Below are 16,556 nucleotides of genomic sequence, written 5' to 3' on the forward strand. Positions count from 1 at the left end.
GAGGGGCCTGAGGCCGGGAGTCGGGGAGGGGCCTGAGGCCGGGGACTGGGAGTCGGGGAGGGGCCTGAGGCCGGGGACTGGGAGTCGGGGAGGGCCTGAGGCCGGGGACTGGGAGTCGGGGAGGGCCTGAGGCCGGGGACTGGGAGTCGGGGAGGGGCCTGAGGCCGGGGACTGGGAGTCGGGGAGGGGCCTGAGGCCGGGGACTGGGAGTCGGGCCTCAGGCCGGGGACTGGGAGTCGGGGAGGGGCCTGAGGCCGGGAGTCGGGGAGGGGCCTGAGGCCGGGGACTGGGAGTCGGGGAGGGGCCTGAGGCCGGGGACTGGGAGTCGGGGAGGGCCTGAGGCCGGGGACTGGGAGTCGGGGAGGGCCTGAGGCCGGGGACTGGGAGTCGGGGAGGGGCCTGAGGCCGGGGACTGGGAGTCGGGGAGGGGCCTGAGGCCGGGGACTGGGAGTCGGGGAGGGCCTGAGGCCGGGGACTGGGAGTCGGGCCTGAGGCCGGGGACTGGGAGTCGGGGAGGGGCCTGAGGCCGGGGACTGGGAGTCGGGGAGGGCCTGAGGCCGGGGACTGGGAGTCGGGGAGGGCCTGAGGCCGGGGACTGGGAGTCGGGGAGGGCCTGAGGCCGGGGACTGGGAGTCGGGGAGGGCCTGAGGCCGGGGACTGGGAGTCGGGGAGGGGCCTGAGGCCGGGGACTGGGAGTCGGGCCTGAGGCCGCTCTCGGGTCGCTCGGTTCCTGCGCGGTTTCCAGGGGCAACGGATTCCGGGTCAAGGCCCAGCGACCGTTACTATGGGCGGCCTGGTATTATGGGATGGAGGGAGAGGCCTGTCCCCAACTTTAGTTCTTTCAATGTGGACGCCGGGCAGGGTGGGATGTGTCGGAGGTCCCAGGGGTGTTTGGGTCACGGGGGGAGGGGGGGGGACAGGCTGAGGGTGGGGGGGACTCGGTTTGGGGTGAGGGAAGAGGGGGAGACAGGCTGAGGGTGGGGGGGACTCGGTTTGGGGTGAGGGAAGAGGGGGAGACAGGCTGAGGGTGGGGGGGACTCGGTTTGGGGTGAGGGGAGGGGGGGAGACAGGCTGAGGGTGGGGGGGACTCGGTTTGGGGTGAGGGAAGAGGGGGAGACAGGCTGAGGGTGGGAGGGACTCGGTTTGGGGTGAGGGAAGAGGGGGAGACAGGCTGAGGGTGGGAGGGACTCGGTTTGGGGTGAGGGAAGAGGGGGAGACAGGCTGAGGGTGGGGGGGACTCGGTTTGGGGTGAGGGAAGAGGGGGAGACAGGCTGAGGGTGGGGGGGACTCGGTTTGGGGTGAGGGAAGAGGGGGAGACAGGCTGAGGGTGGGGGGACTCGGTTTGGGGTGAGGGAAGAGGGGGAGACAGGCTGAGGGTGGGGGGGACTCGGTTTGGGGTGAGGGAAGAGGGGGAGACAGGCTGAGGGTGGGGGGGACTCGGTTTGGGGTGAGGGAAGAGGGGGAGACAGGCTGAGGGTTTCAAATCAGTAAAATAGGTCCTTGAAATGTGGCTCATTCCAGCAGACAGGTCTCCTGGTCAAACCAGTCCTGCCCTGGGCTGTCCCTGGATTAACATGAGAACGGACAGGTCCCTGAGGGAGACACATTGAGATTCAGTCTAATATCTCAAAGGCTGAAGCAGGGAGCTCCCCGGGGGTAGGGGATGGCCGTGTGTCTCGTCCCAAACCCTCCCCAGGGGCGGGGACAATCTCTCAGTCTGCCGGGGTCCTCCAGCCTGTCCTGAGCGTATTTCTCTCTCTGCCTCTCTCCCAACTTTTCTCTTTGGATTCTCTGGTTTGTAATCGGGATTTGTGTTTCAGTGTTGGGGCTGAGGGATTGTCGGTGTAACTGGGAGAGGGAATGGGAGGGAGGGAGCTCTGGGCTCTTGCTGTGCCTTTTTAATCCCATGCTTTTGTATTTTAATCAATTCCCTCTCTCTCTCCTCAGGAAACTTTTCGATGAAATGCTGCAAGGAGATGATCCAGAAAGAGACATTTTGTGAGAAGGAGGAGGATGAGGGGGAATCCTGGGCCAAGAATCGTTCTCTCCGCTGGGGACTGACTGACTGAGACCTTCACCGCAGCCTGGACCCGATGGGGGCCACGTGAGTAATGTCTGGGTTACTCTGGGGGATCACTGGGACATTCTGGGGACACTGGGGGATCACTGGGACATTCTGGGGACACTGGAGGATCACTGGGACATTCTGGGGACACTGGACGATCACTGGGACATTGTACAGGAGCTGACACTGAGACACACACTGACCGTCTGACAGTGCAGCGCTCCCTCAGTACCGAGTGTCTGACAGAATATCACCATCTGTTCGATCCCAAATTCCTCCCTTCGTTCATTGCAAGTGCAACTTTTCAGAAATAACACAAAGTGGATCAAACTATTATTCAGAGGCTGACAATGTGACATATCTCGGGTCTTAATTGAAATTAAAAGCACTTTCAGGGAGCGTCCTGCAGCACGCAGAGGGCCCAAATGTGAAAACAGCCTCCAAATGTTTTCTGAGTTTGAAGTTTAATTTTTGAAAAGGTCACTGACAACTCAGAAAGAAATCGTGTTAATTCCGAAGCCATTTTGGGCCCCCATGTGAAATTGTATTGTAATGGAACCACACAGACACATGGGGAAGCTCGGGAGCAAACTGATTGGAATTTGAGATTTTAATCCCATATTCATTTGTGGCACAGCTCAGCTCAATTCAAACCCAATGTCTGGACAAGGGACACGTGTCTCCTGACTGTACAGTCTGTGTGTGTGTGTGTGTGTGTGTCTCAGTCTCACTGGTCCCATAACATAACTTTAAAGCAGTAAAATTAACCCGAACCTGCTCCAAAGACAAAACAGATCCAGATCTTGAAGGTGTGATGATTTCCTCCTTCTCTCTGCTCTGTTGGTGGGAGGCTCATTTCCAGTCCCAGGTATTTGTCTATTCCCCATGTCTGATGGGTTGGTTCCTGTGAACAGTTTGTCAGAGAGTGTTTCACTGCTTCAGGGTGTTTCCAGAGAGAGAGAAGCAGCTCCCATCCTGGTCTGAAAGACCCAGTCAATGAGAGATTTATAAAACAATCCAGCCCAGTGCAGTTAAACCTAGTCCCCCATTAATCCAAACACACCATATTGTGAGCAAAATTCAACATTTCACAGGGCCAGTGAGTCCCAGACACGGATTGTACCCACCTCCCGAAACTAAACTCAACTCCTTCCTGTAAAAAGTGTCTGTCAAAACACAGCCCGTTTAGGGACTGAACCCCTCAAATAAACGTTACAGTCAACATTGCAATCTCTCAGTGAATCGTTCCCTTTTACCCACTGTGTGCTGTACATGTACAGGAGCTGACACTGAGACACACACGGGCCGTACAGTACCAGACAGGAGTGAATCGTTCCCTTTTACCCACTCTGTGCTGTACATGTACAGGAGCTGACACTGAGACACACACGGGCCGTACAGTCCCAGACAGGAGTGAATCGTTCCCTTTTACCCACTCTGTGCTGTACATGTACAGGAGCTGACACTGAGACACACACGGGCCGTACAGTCCCAGACAGGAGTGAATCGTTCCCTTTTACCCACTCTGTGCTGTACACGTACAGTACAGTTGTGGTGGTGGTTGTTGTAGTGGCCCAAACGCAAAGGCCGCCGCTCTGGCCTCGCTCTGGGATCCCCGGCTGCACCCTGGCCTCACTCTGGGCTGACTGGGTGCACTCTGGGACCCCGGCATCACTCTGGGGTCACTGGGACATTCTGGGGTCACTGCGGGATCACTGGGGACACTCTGTCGGCCTCTTGCCGCCATGTGACAAGATGGCGGCGGCGGCCATTTTTCCAAGATGGCGGCCGCGCCTGCCGCCATGTTTTCCAAGATGGCGGCCGTGCTTGCTGCCATTTTTTCCAAGATGGTGGCCATGCCGGCCGCCATTTTGTCCAAGACGGACTCCGAGCTTGCCTCCATTTTGTCCAAGCTGGCTTCATTTATTATATAAATAATTGAAAAGTTTAAAATGTAATATAAATAACTCAATAGTTTAATTCATTAAATAAATAATGAATTGCTTATTTTATTATATCAATAATTAAATTGTTTTCAAGTGTTTAATTTATTATATGAATACTTCAAATGTTTCATTTATTATAAAGAGAATTCAATAGTTTAAATTATTCGATTGATTAATTTATTATATAAAAAATTCAATAGCTAAATTTATTATATAAATCATTCAATTGTTTAATATATTATAAATAATTCAAGTGTTTAATTTTTTATGTAAATTATTGAATTGTTTAATTTATTATATGAATAATTAAATTGATTAATATATTTGTTAAATAATTCAGTAGTTTAATTATATAATAATTCAAGTGTATAATTTAATATATAAATAGCTCTGTTGTTTAATTTATTGTATAAATAATTCAATTTGTGAATTTATTATACAAATAAACAAGTGTTTAATTTATTAATGAAGCATTCAAGTGTATAATTTATTACATAAATAGTCATTTGTTTAATTTATTATTTAAATAATTCAACTGTTTCATTAATTATCTAAATAATTCAATAGTTTAATTTATTATATAAATAATTAAAAGGTTGTATTTATTAAATAAATAATTCAACTGTTTCATTTATTAAATAAATAATTCAATAGTTTAAGTCATTCTATAAATAATCAATTGTTTAATTTCTTACATAACGACTTCAGTTGTTAAAATAAACTGTTGAATTATTTTCATAATAAATTAAGCATCTAAATAATTCAATTGATGAAATTATTATACAAATAAACAATTGTTTAATTTATTATATAAATAATTCATGTTTAATTCATTATATAAATAATTCAAGTGTTTCATTTATTATATAAAAAAATCAATTGCTAATTTATTATATAAATAACCAATTTTTTAGTTTATTATATAAACAATCCAAGTGTTAAAATTATTATATAAAGAGGTCAAGTGTTTAAATTATATAATTAATTCAAAGGTTTAACTTATCATACAAAGATTCAAGTGTTTATTTAATCATATTAATAATCCATTATTTAATTTATTGTCTGAAGAATTTCAAAATGTTATTTATTATATAAATAATCAATTGTTTAATTCATTGTATTCATAATGAATTGTTTAATTGATGATATAAATAATTCAAAGGTTTAATTTATTACACATAATAAATTGTTCACTTTATTATATAAAGAAGTCTCGTGTTTAATTTATTAGACAAATCATTCAAGTGTTTAATTTATTATATAAATAATTCAACTAAATATTGAATTCTTTATACAATAAATTAAACGAAGGAAAATTTATATAATGAATTAAACTATTGAATTATTTCTACGTTAAATTAAACACTTGAATCCTTTATATAATAAATAAACACTAATTGTTTATGTAATAAATTAAACAATTGATTATTTAATGAATTGAACTATTCAATTATTTATGAAATGAATTGAACGATTGAATTATTTATATTATAAATTAAACACTTGAATTATATGCTTCCAATGTCTTTGTTTTTCGGCCAGATATTAAGATCATCAATGGCGGCTGCATCACCCAGCATGCAGCGCGGTACAGATTGTGCCCTATCTGAATCAGTGGAGCCCAGCGCGCAGGCGCAGTAGTGACTCATAATCGGTCAGTGTGTCCTGAGCATGCGCGGCCAGTCGAGGCTGCGGGAGGAGCGCGTTCGGTGCAGGTCAGAGGATCGGAGCAAGAGGCTCAATAAACCCCGGGGCCCGGGTCCGGGCTCAGGCCCAGGCTCAGGCTTTACAAACCCCGAGTGCGGCCCCAGACCCGAATATAAAACAGTGAACATTATCCCCCCCTCACTACCCGCCGGGAAATGAAGGGGAAATGGGGATCGGTCAGGGAGCGTCTGTAAATGAAGGAGAAATGGGGATCGGTCAGGGAGCGTCTGTAAATGAAGGAGAAATGGTGATCGGTCAGGGAGCGTCTGTAAATGAAGGAGAAATGGGGATCGGTCAGGGAGCGTCTGGAAATGAAGGAGAAATGGTGATCGGTCAGGGAGCGTCTGGAAATGAAGGAGATATGGTGATCGGTCAGGGAGCGTCTGAAAATGAAGGAGAAATGGTGATCTCTATACCTTTAGTCATCCAGGGAGCTCCAGCTTTGGATGCTGTTCCTTTCCTCCTCGTGGGAATCTGTCTACTCTGTACCCAAACCAACTCCTCCTTGAAGGCCTCCCACTGTTCAATTACTGTTCTGCCTGCCAATTTTTGATACCAATCCACCTGGACAAGATCCCTTTTGAACTCACTGGAATTAGCCCTCCTCCAGTTAAGAATTTTCACATTTGACTGTCCCCTGTCCTTTTCCATAACTGTTCTAAACCAAATGAGATTATGATCACTGCTGCCCCACTGAAAGATGCTCCACCTGCCCCACTTCATTCTCCACACCGAGCCCACTGCTGTACTCACATTCACTCTCTCACACTCTCTCACACTCACTCTCTCACACTCTCTCTCACACCCTATCTCTTATGGTTTAGGGCCACTGAAAGATGATGCGATGGGTTTGGATTTCAGCACAGGGAGGAGGGAGAGTGTGTGGGACGGGGATTTACAGCTTTGAGGAATGAGAGAGGAAATAATGTTCCATAGAAAGTAAAGTTATCTGATCTGAATTTCTATCCTGTAGTTACAGTGATAACTTTTATAAACTACTTTTACAGGGGAGGATTTGCAGAGGGAAACTCAAACCAAAGATCACGTCAAGATCTGACAGTCACTCGATTCATCAGGACCTGAATATCATCGACCTTTGAATGTGGAAGGAGAAATGTTTGTCTGTTCTGTCTGTGGGAGATGATTTTAGACATCAGTGTGAGTGGAAAAGCACCGAGACACAGACCGAGTGAGAGTGTTCCAGTGCACTGACTGTGGAAAGAGCTTTAACCAGTTACACAGCCAGAAAAAACACCGCACCGTTCACAGTGGGGAGAAACCGTACACGTGTTCTGTGTGTGGACGAGGCTTCAACTGATCGTCCAACCTGGAGAGACACAAGGACACCCAGACCATGGAGAAACCGTGGAAATGTGGGGAATGTGGGAAGGGATTCAATTACCCGTCCAGGCTGGAAATTCATCAACACAGTCACACTGGGGAGAGGCCGTTCACCTGCTGCATGTGTGGGAAGGGATTCGCTCAGTCATCCGGGCTCCTGACACACCAGCGAGTTCACACTGATGAGAGACCTTTTAAATGTGCTGACTGTGAGATGAGGTTTAAAAGCAAAATTAATCTGCTGATACACCAACGTACCCATACTGGGGAGAGGCCGTTCACCTGCTCCGTGTGTGGGAAGGGATTCACTATTTCATCCAGCCTCCAGACACACCAGCGAGTTCACACTGGGGAGAGACCTTTTAAATGTTCTGACTGTGAGAAAAGGTTTAAATGCAAAAGGAACCTGCTGACACACCAATGTACCCACACTGGGGTGAGGCCGTTCACCTGCTCCGAGTGTGGGAAGGGATTCACTCAGTCATCCCTCCTCCTGACACACCAGCGAGTTCACACTGGGGAGAGGCCGTTCACCTGCTCCGTGTGTGGGAAGGGATTCACTCAGTCATCCCTCCTCCTGACACACCACCGAGTTCACACTGGGGAGAGGCCGTTCACCTGCTCCGTGTGCGGGAAGGGATACACTCGGTTATCCACCCTGCTGACACACCAGCGACTTCACTCTGATGAGAGACCTTTTAAATGTTCTGACTGTGAGAAGAGGTTTCAAAGCAAAAGTAATCTGCTGTCACACCAACGCACTCACACTGGGGAGAGACCGTTCATCTGCTCTGTGTGTGGGAAGGGATTCACTTGGTCATCTGAGCTTCTGACACACCAGCGAGTTCACACTGGGGAGAGGCCTTTTAAATGTTCTGACTGTGAGAGGAGGTTTAAAAGCAAAATTGAACTGCTGAGACACCAACGCACTCACACTGGGGAGAGACCGTTCATCTGCACCGTGTGTGGGAAGAGATTCACTCAGTCGTCCATCCTGCTGACACACCAGCGAGTTCACACTGGGGAGAGGCCGTTCACCTGCACCTTGTGTGGGAAGAGATTCACTCGGTCATCCATCCTGCTGACACACCAGCGAGTTCACTCTGATGAGAGATCTTTTAAGTGTTCTGACTGTGAGAAGAGGTTTAAAAGCAAAATTGAACTGCTGAGACACCAACGCACCCACACTGGGGAGAGGCCGTTCATCTGCACCGTGTGTGGGAAGAGATTCACTCAGTCATCCAACCTGCTGAAACACCAGCGAGTTCACACTGGGGAGAGGCCGTTCACCTGCACCTTGTGTGGGATGAGATTCACTCGGTCATTCATCCTGCTGAGACACCAGCAAGTTCACTCCGATGAGAGACCTTTTGAATGTTCTGACTGTGAGAAGAGGTTTAAAAGCAAATTTAATCTGCTGACACACCAACGCACCCACACTGGGGAGAGGCCGTTCTCCTGCTCTGTGTATGGGAAGGGATTCGCTGGGTCATCCACCCTGCTGAAACACCAGCGAGTTCACACTGGAGAGGGGGCGTTCACCTGCTCCGTGTGTGGGAAGAGATTCACTCAGTCATCCAACCTGCTGAGACACCAGCGAGTTCACTCCGATGAGAGACCTTTTAAATGTTCTGACTGTGAGAAGAGGTATAAAAGCAAATTTAATCTGCTGACACACCAACGCACTCACACTGGGGAGGGGCCGTTCACCTGCTCCGTGTGTGGGAAGGGATTCACTTGGGCATCCTCCCTGCTGAAACACCAGCGAGTTCACACTGAGAGACCTTTAAATGTTCTGACTGTGGGAAGAGATTTAAAATCAGAAACGAACTGCTGAGACATCGACGCACTCACACTGGGGAGAGACTTTTCACCTGCTCCGTGTGTGGGAAGAGATTCACTCGATCATCCCACCTTCTGAAGCATTAACTTGTTGACACTATTGAGTGACCTTTTAATGCAGTGACTGTGAGAAGAGCTTTAAAAGCAGAAATGAACTGCTGTCACATCATCGCATGCCCATTGGTTGAGAGACTGTTCACCTGCTCCGTGTGTGGGAAGGGATTCACTCAGTCATCACACGTGCTGAGACACCAGCGAGTTCACGAAATGAGCAGGTCCAACGAGCCGGTCTGTAACACAGGCCAATGACTCAGTGCAGCTCGTGACCCAGTCACTGGGCTCCGTTATGGCCTCTCCTTTGAGTAACACACAAGGAGAAATTGTAAATCTGAAACAGAAAGAGATAATGTATAACACTTCATATCAACCACCAGTTTTTCCCTCTTTCCGGCTTTTAAAACAATCTGTTTCACAGTTTGTCAAACCCGAAACAGCCTCTGGGATTTGCTGATCGAGAATTTCAGTGGAAATTGGGACCGTCATTAAGTATCGGAACAAATATCCCCGCTGAGGTTTCGGGGTTGTTATTGGTTTATTTATATCAGTGAGTGACCAATTTTAAACTAGGTGAGGGTCTGAACCTAAGGTAAGAGCCTGGGATAGACAAGAGATTCTTCAATGTATCAAGTTAAATTACACTGATTCCACCAACACTGGACATCACATCCCTCAAACATTGTTACCTGTTACTGTATAAAACTGGTGAGGGTGGAAATGGGAAATAACTGAAAAAAAATTCATTGTTTCAAAGTTAATTCTGATTATTATTATTATACAAACATTCTACAGCCTATCCCTTAAAAAGGGCCCAATATCAAACCAGTCCCCAGTCCTTGGGCCTGTGCCTATGTTGTGATTTGCACCCGCTTCTGACTGACTTGGTATCAGACGCACTCCCGTCAACAGTAAACGGATGGAGCCGGATCCATAAGAGAAAAATGAGGACCGACCTCCGCGGTTCTCCCAGAGTGCGGGAGGCGGAGTAACAGCAGCAGACAGAGAGATCTCTCTAAACCAGCCGCTGCCGCCGGAGAGAAGCGAGTCCCGTTCCGAGCCGTGTCTGTCAGGCGCCCGCTGACCCTCTCTTCACTGAAGGGGACCGATTCAGCACCAACTCACACACCCACCATTGGATCATTGAATCACCTTCAACACCTGAATTACATCACCACTTAATCCTCTATACACGAGGAAATACAAACCTTGTCCACGCAACTTGTCCTCATAATGTAACCATTTTAGCCCCGGTATCATTCTGGTCTTTCTGCGCTGCACCTCCTGCAAGGCCAATATATCCTTCCTGAGGTCTGGTGCCCAGGACTGAATGCCGTGCTCTAAATGTGGCCTTCGCAGAGTTTATAGAATTCTAACATAACTTCCACCCTTTTGAATTCCAGTTCCCTTGAGATGAAGGCCGACATTCCATTTGCCATTTTAATTATTTTTTTGCACCTGTCTGCCAACTCTTCCTGATTTCCCGAAGTATCTCTGCTCACCCACAGTTCCTGGCTTCTCACCATTTCGAAAATACTCTGATTTATCTTGCTTAGGGCCAAAGTGGATGGCCTCACACTTTCCCAGATTGAAACTTTGAACAGTCTGGGGCTCTTTTGTATAGAAAAGAGAAGGCTGAGGGTGACCTGATGCAGGACTTTAAGATTATGCAAGGGTTTGATAGGTCAGATGTAGATAAGGTGTTTGTACTTTTGGGAGTGGGGACGTCAGAACTTAGGGCCATGAATATAATAGTCATCAATAAATCCAATATCGCATTCAAGAGAAACATATTTATCCAGAGAGTCGTTAGAATGTGCAGCTCGCTCCCACAAGGAGTAGTTAAGGCGAATATCATTTACAGGGAAGCTGGATAAACACATGGAGGAGAAAGGGGTATTCGGGTTTGCTCATAGGGTTAGATGAAGAGGGGTTGGAGGAGGCTCGTCTGCAGCATAAACACCGGTATAGTCCAGATGGGCCGAATTGCCTGTTTCTGTGATGTACATTCGATGTAATTCTATGTAAGCTCCATCTGACACAGTTTTACCAACTCACTGAATCTATCAATTTCCTTTTACAACTTTATGCTCCCATCTACACGACTCACTGTGCCTCTTAACTTGGTGTCTTCGACAAACCTGGATATACCGCTCTCTATTCCTTTATCTACCTCATTTATACATATAATAAAAAGATGATTTGCCGGTACAGATCCCTGGGGGACACCACTAACCACATCCTATCAATTTGAGTACATACCCATTAACCCTACTCTCTGTCTCCTACCTCCAAACCAACTCCCTCGCCATTTCCATGGGTTGCTATAAATTCCACATGTTCTCATTTCTGTTAACAGTCTCTGATGCTAAACCTTAACGAGTGCCTCTGGAAGTCAATATACACATAACCCCCATAGACACTCCATCATTTACCACATTAGTCACATTTTCAAAAAGGTCAACTAGTTTCGTTAGACTTGACTTACACTTTACAAATCCATGCTGACTCTCTCTGATCAATTCATGTTTATCCAAGTGCTCAGTCATTCTTTCCCTAATAACAGATACTGGTAACTTCCCCACAACAGACGTCAGACTAATAGGTCTATAATTTCCTACTTTATCTCTCCTACCCTTCGTATATAATGGAATGACATTGGCAATTTTTCAATCCATGGAACAATTCCTGAATCAAGAGAGTTTTGAACGATCATGACTAAAGCATGTACAATTTCCTCACCTATTCCCCTTAGTCCCCTGGGATGGTCACCATCAGGTCCTGGAGATTTGTCTATCTTTAATTTAATTATTTTCTCCAATACCATTATTTTACTTGCACTGAATCCCCTTGATTTATTTTCAGTTTTCCTCGTGTCTCTGGTACATTATCCTCATGATTTTCTGCGAGTATTTAGCAAGTCTGCCATTTCCTGAATTTCAATTGTAATATCACCGCCATCTGTCCTTAAGGGGCCCATATTACTCTTAGTCACCCTTCTTTCTCTTAATATACGTGTAAAAACCTTGATTGTTGTCCTTAATTTCACTCAAGTTTTTCTCGTTTTCCCTTTTTGCACCTTTTACGATTTTTTTTTAGTTTCAGCACCACAATAAACAACACTTCACTGTGAAATTTGCTCAATTAGTTCTTCAGTGTCAGAGCGAGAATTGTCTATCCCTAATTTATTTAAAGTAACAAACAAACACAAGCTCACATATTCATTCGTGTATCATCGCACTGATGGACACAGAAAGATAAACACAGCCTGAAACGCAGTCAGTATCGGGATTCACAGGGAAACGGGCAAGTGAAATCGACAAAGATCAAACAGTCTGAACCCCCAACAGAATGTGACGTGTTGCTGATAGATATTAATGAGAGGAGGTGATAACCCGTACTGTGATTTTGCTCCGTGGCTTAGTTGATTAAAGCACCTGTCTAAATACCAGGAGATTCTGGATTCAAATCTCAGTGGTGCCTTTTTGTAATTCATGGCGTTCAGTGGTTTTGAGAAGCAAAAACACACAGTGCGGTGTTTGTGTTTTGTGCAGGAGCCAACACGGAACTGATCGGGAAGTTTCTTCAAAAATGCCTTTTCATTATACAGACAGCCCTCTCATAGAATGTGTCCGTGACATGTTCTTGTTTCTGGGCTCGTTGAGGTCGGGGTATAATTCTCGATTCGAGGTTCATACCCTAATTTGGAACTAGACTTTTGATCCTTGAACTGCGGTTCAAACTTTTGCAAAGAGGGAAAAGAAGTCCCCAAATCACTCCACCTGAATCTCACGCAGTCTCGGAAGAAGTTCAGTTCAAACAATCAGGACTTTAAAGGCACCTCAATGACCTGAACTTTCATTGAACGAGCTTTGCTTCCAATTGCATTCGACCTTGAAACCACTCTGGGTTTTCATCTCACTGAAGCAGAGTGTGGCCGCTCTGTATCTGTGAGCATGTCGGTGACGAGCTCAGCTTTGATATTGGTCGCTCTCAATTTTCAAGATCTCGCCAAGCTCAGGGAAAAGAAACCGCAAATCGAATTGTCCCTGTAAGTGATGAATTGAAGGGATTGGTGCTCCAAGCAGATCTGGAAAATTCACAGTGCGGTCGCTCAGGAATTCCAAATCCACCCTCTCGCCACTCGGTGATCATATTATATAAGATGAAGACCGGCTCGTTGGATTTGATTTTCACTCCTGCAAGCTTCAACTATTGATTTTGTAAAAGTAAACTGACAGTAGACAGCTGTTATATTGGTCACTGCAGCCTTAAGGTTTAGCTCAGTGAATTACTAATTTAGCGGATGACATTTCTGCCTTTCTTCGTTGGCGCGAAAGTTTGATGGACCAGGTGACTTATCTATTTTAAGTACATTTAGCCTTTCTAGTACCTCTTCTTTCTCATTTTTTAGCCCATCCAGTATCTTAACTATATCTTCCTTTATCGAGAATCTGGCAGCATCTTCTTCCTTGGTAAAGAACAATGCAAAGTACTCATTTAGTACCTCAGGCCATGTCCACTGCCTCCATGAGTAGATCTCCTTTATGGTCCCTAATCGTCCCCACCCCTCCTCTTACTACCCGTTTACTGTTAACATGTCTGTAGAAGACTTTTTAATTCCCTTTTATGATGTCCGCTATTCTTATGCTCTCTCTTTGCCCCTCTTATTTCCTTTTTCACTTCCCCTCTGAACTTTCTATATTCTCTCTGGTTGGCACTTGTGTTATTAACCTGACACCTGTCATACACCACTTTTTCCCACTTCATCTTACTCTCTATCTCTCTTATTATCCAGGGAGTTCTGGCTTTATTTGCCCGACCTTTCTACCTCGTTGGAATGTACCTTCTCTATACCCGAATCATCTTTTTAAAAGCCGCCCATTGTCCAATTATAGTTTGGCCTGACAATCTTTAATTCCAATTTACCGGGGCCAGATCTGTTCTCATCCCACTGAAATTGACCCTCATCCAATTGAGTACTTTTACTTTAGAGTGGACAGAGTCCATTTCCATAGCTATTCTAATCCTTATGATACTGATCGCTGCTCCCTAAATGCTCCCCCACTGACACTTGCTCCACTTGGCCCGCCTCATTCCCTTGCACCAAGTCCAGCAATGCCTCCTTCCTCAGTGGGCCAGAAACGTACTGGTCGAGAAAGTTATCCTGAACACATTTCAAAAATTCTTCCCCTTCTTTGCGCCTTATATTATTGTTATCCCAGTCTATATTAGGATAGTTGAAATTCCCGGTTATTACTATTTTATGGCTTTTGCACCTCTCTGTAATTTCCCTGCAAATTTGCTCCTCTATCTCCGTCCCACTAGCTGGTGGCCTATAGAATACACCAAGTAGTGTAATCGGACCTCGATTGTTCCTTAACTCGAACTCAGTACCCAGGAGAAATCCCCTCGTTCCTGGGAACTTTGTATTAAGCAGAAGTTAGCAGCAAAAAGTGTTCGTGGTGGGACTGAGAAATGCTAAAACAGCCGGCACCCTGTAAAACAGAGCTCCAAGTATCGGTTTAAATAAAGTCCTGAACTGACAGAGCGGCGGACAGATGAGGATTGAATTAAATCCCAATTCACTGAATCTGTCAGGAGTGGGATTCCTGAGCTTGTGTGTGAGCTGAAACTGGATCGGTCCCGTTCTGTAAAGACTGAATGGCAGGCGGCTCCCAGACAGGGCTCAGGCCGGGACTGGCAGCTCTCCGCTGGGAACGGCTGGATTGGAGAGCGGGGCTCCTGCGCTGTTGCTGCTGCTGCTTCCGCCTCTTCGAGACCCTGTGGCGGTCGGTACCGATCTCCCTCCGATGGATCCGGCTCCAGGTGGGCGCTGTGGACCTCGTGGCGCAACGGTAGCGCGTCTGACTCCAGATCAGAAGGATGCGTGTTCGAATCACGTCGGGGTCATTGCATTTTCACAACGTTTCAGTGTCGCTCTGTTTTATCGCGGGGCAGTCTTTCAGGGATGGTCTGTTCACTGTGTGGAAAATAATATTTATCACAGAATGAACACACCACAGAAGGAGGCCATTCAACCCATCAATCCCTTACCTGCCTTTTGTAAGACCAATCCCATTGGTCCCATTCCCCGTCCCTTTCCCCGTGGCCCTGCATTTTCCCCTTCAAGTATTTATCAAATTCCTTTTTGAAAGCCACGATTGAATCTGCTTCCACCGCCCTTTCAGGCAGCACATTCCAGATCATAACTATTCGCTGCGTAAAAAAGATTTTCCTCATGTCGCCTTTGGTTCTTTTGCAATCACCTCAAATCTGTGTCCTCTGGTTCTCGACACTTCCGCCAATGGGAACAGCTTCTCTTTATTAACTTTATCTAAACCCTTCATGACTTTGAACACTTCTATCAAATCTCCTCTGAACCTTCTCTGCTCTGAGGAGAACAACCCCAGCACGGCGTAAATGCGGTCAATTGGCTCCAATTTATTTAACTGGGCATTAAACAAAGTGTGAGAGACTGGCGAGGCGTTGTGTGAACGGAGCTCACTGCTTTAAGACAATAAATCCAATCACTGCGTGGGCGCTGGGTTTGAATCCCACTACTGATAGAAACATTTGCCTGAGGAAGGAGAAAATCTCCGAAAGCTTGTGAATTTAAAATAAAATTGCTGGACTATGAAACATTTGCCTGAGGAAGGAGAAAATCTCCGAAAGCTTGTGAATTTAAAATAAAATTGCTGGACTATAACTTGGTGTTGTAAAATTGTTTACGATAGAATTTCTGGCAATGTTCATTTTGACCTGTTCGCAGAAAACCCGATTGTCGTGCGATGGAGCAGAGGATGTGAAAGAAGCTGAAAGTGGAAGTGCAGATATTAGTTTCATCACGGGGACAGGACACGTTTCCACAGGTTCGGGCCTCTCACCTTAAGATTCTTTCCAGCAGAGTGGGACAGGTGATCAGAGTGACCGGGCTCCAGCGGCGCAATCGGTCAGTGCGCGGTCCTTATCTGACAGAACAGGGTCGGGAAATACCGAGGTTGTTAATTCGAGTCTCAGCGAGATCAAACAATCCTTTTGCTTGTCAACATTTCGACCGGAGTTGAAGGTACATTTGGTTTGTTCCAAAATGCATCTACTTATTTGAATTGCCATGTGGTTCCTCCGGACTGCGCTGTTGCAATAGCAGATGAGATGTTCAGTATTACTTGTTTACAGGAGGGAGGCTGCGGTTTTGGAAACACAAACTATGATTTTGATCCATCTACAAATCGTGGGATTTAACTGGAGCTTTAAACCAGCGCCTTAGACCGCTCAGCCAGGATACTTTCCAACCTACACTTCAGGAGCTAGTTTTACAGGAATAGAATTACTACAAGCAAGAATTCTACCCCTCCAGCACCAATGCTCACACGGCAGCAGGATGCATGTGTCCAGTGAGAAACCTGTCTGAAGGAACATTCAGTCTGACAGAGCCGGAAGTCCAGCAGATTGACTTTCGGTCTGAGCAGATGATGAGTCTCCTCCTTGAGAGAGTTTCGCCAATCCAGCTCGGAGTGGATTTAGAATCATAAATCCGGGTGTGACTGGAGCCACTTGTGTCAGATGAAGTGTCGGGGGCAGTTTCCCGTCCTTTGAAT

The 16,556-nt window shown here is 46.3% G+C and overlaps 1 protein-coding gene and 1 non-coding gene across 3 annotated transcripts; both read left to right on the forward strand.

Moving 5' to 3' along the window:
* Positions 1-614: 614 nt before the first annotated feature.
* Positions 615-9,460, forward strand: LOC137314983 (zinc finger protein 585A-like). Of its 2 annotated transcripts, none has more exons than XM_067979949.1 (3): positions 615-796; positions 1,948-2,104; positions 6,726-9,460. In XM_067979949.1, the coding sequence occupies exon 3, from the start codon at positions 7,073-7,075 to the stop codon at positions 8,894-8,896; it is 1,824 nt and encodes a 607-aa protein (XP_067836050.1). In that variant the 5' UTR covers positions 615-796; positions 1,948-2,104; positions 6,726-7,072; the 3' UTR covers positions 8,897-9,460. The 2 variants fall into 2 exon arrangements, with proteins under 2 accessions (XP_067836050.1, XP_067836052.1); XM_067979951.1 differs by lacking the exon at positions 615-796 and adding an exon at positions 1,478-1,794.
* A 5,336-nt stretch (positions 9,461-14,796) lies between these two features.
* trnaw-cca (transfer RNA tryptophan (anticodon CCA)) lies at positions 14,797-14,868 on the forward strand. The gene has a single exon. It is a non-coding gene; the product is annotated as a tRNA-Trp (tRNA).
* The last annotated feature ends 1,688 nt before the right edge of the window (positions 14,869-16,556 follow it).

This window comes from Heptranchias perlo, unplaced genomic scaffold (assembly GCF_035084215.1).
Source record: "Heptranchias perlo isolate sHepPer1 unplaced genomic scaffold, sHepPer1.hap1 HAP1_SCAFFOLD_529, whole genome shotgun sequence".
NCBI classification, from domain to species: Eukaryota; Metazoa; Chordata; class Chondrichthyes; order Hexanchiformes; family Hexanchidae; genus Heptranchias; species Heptranchias perlo.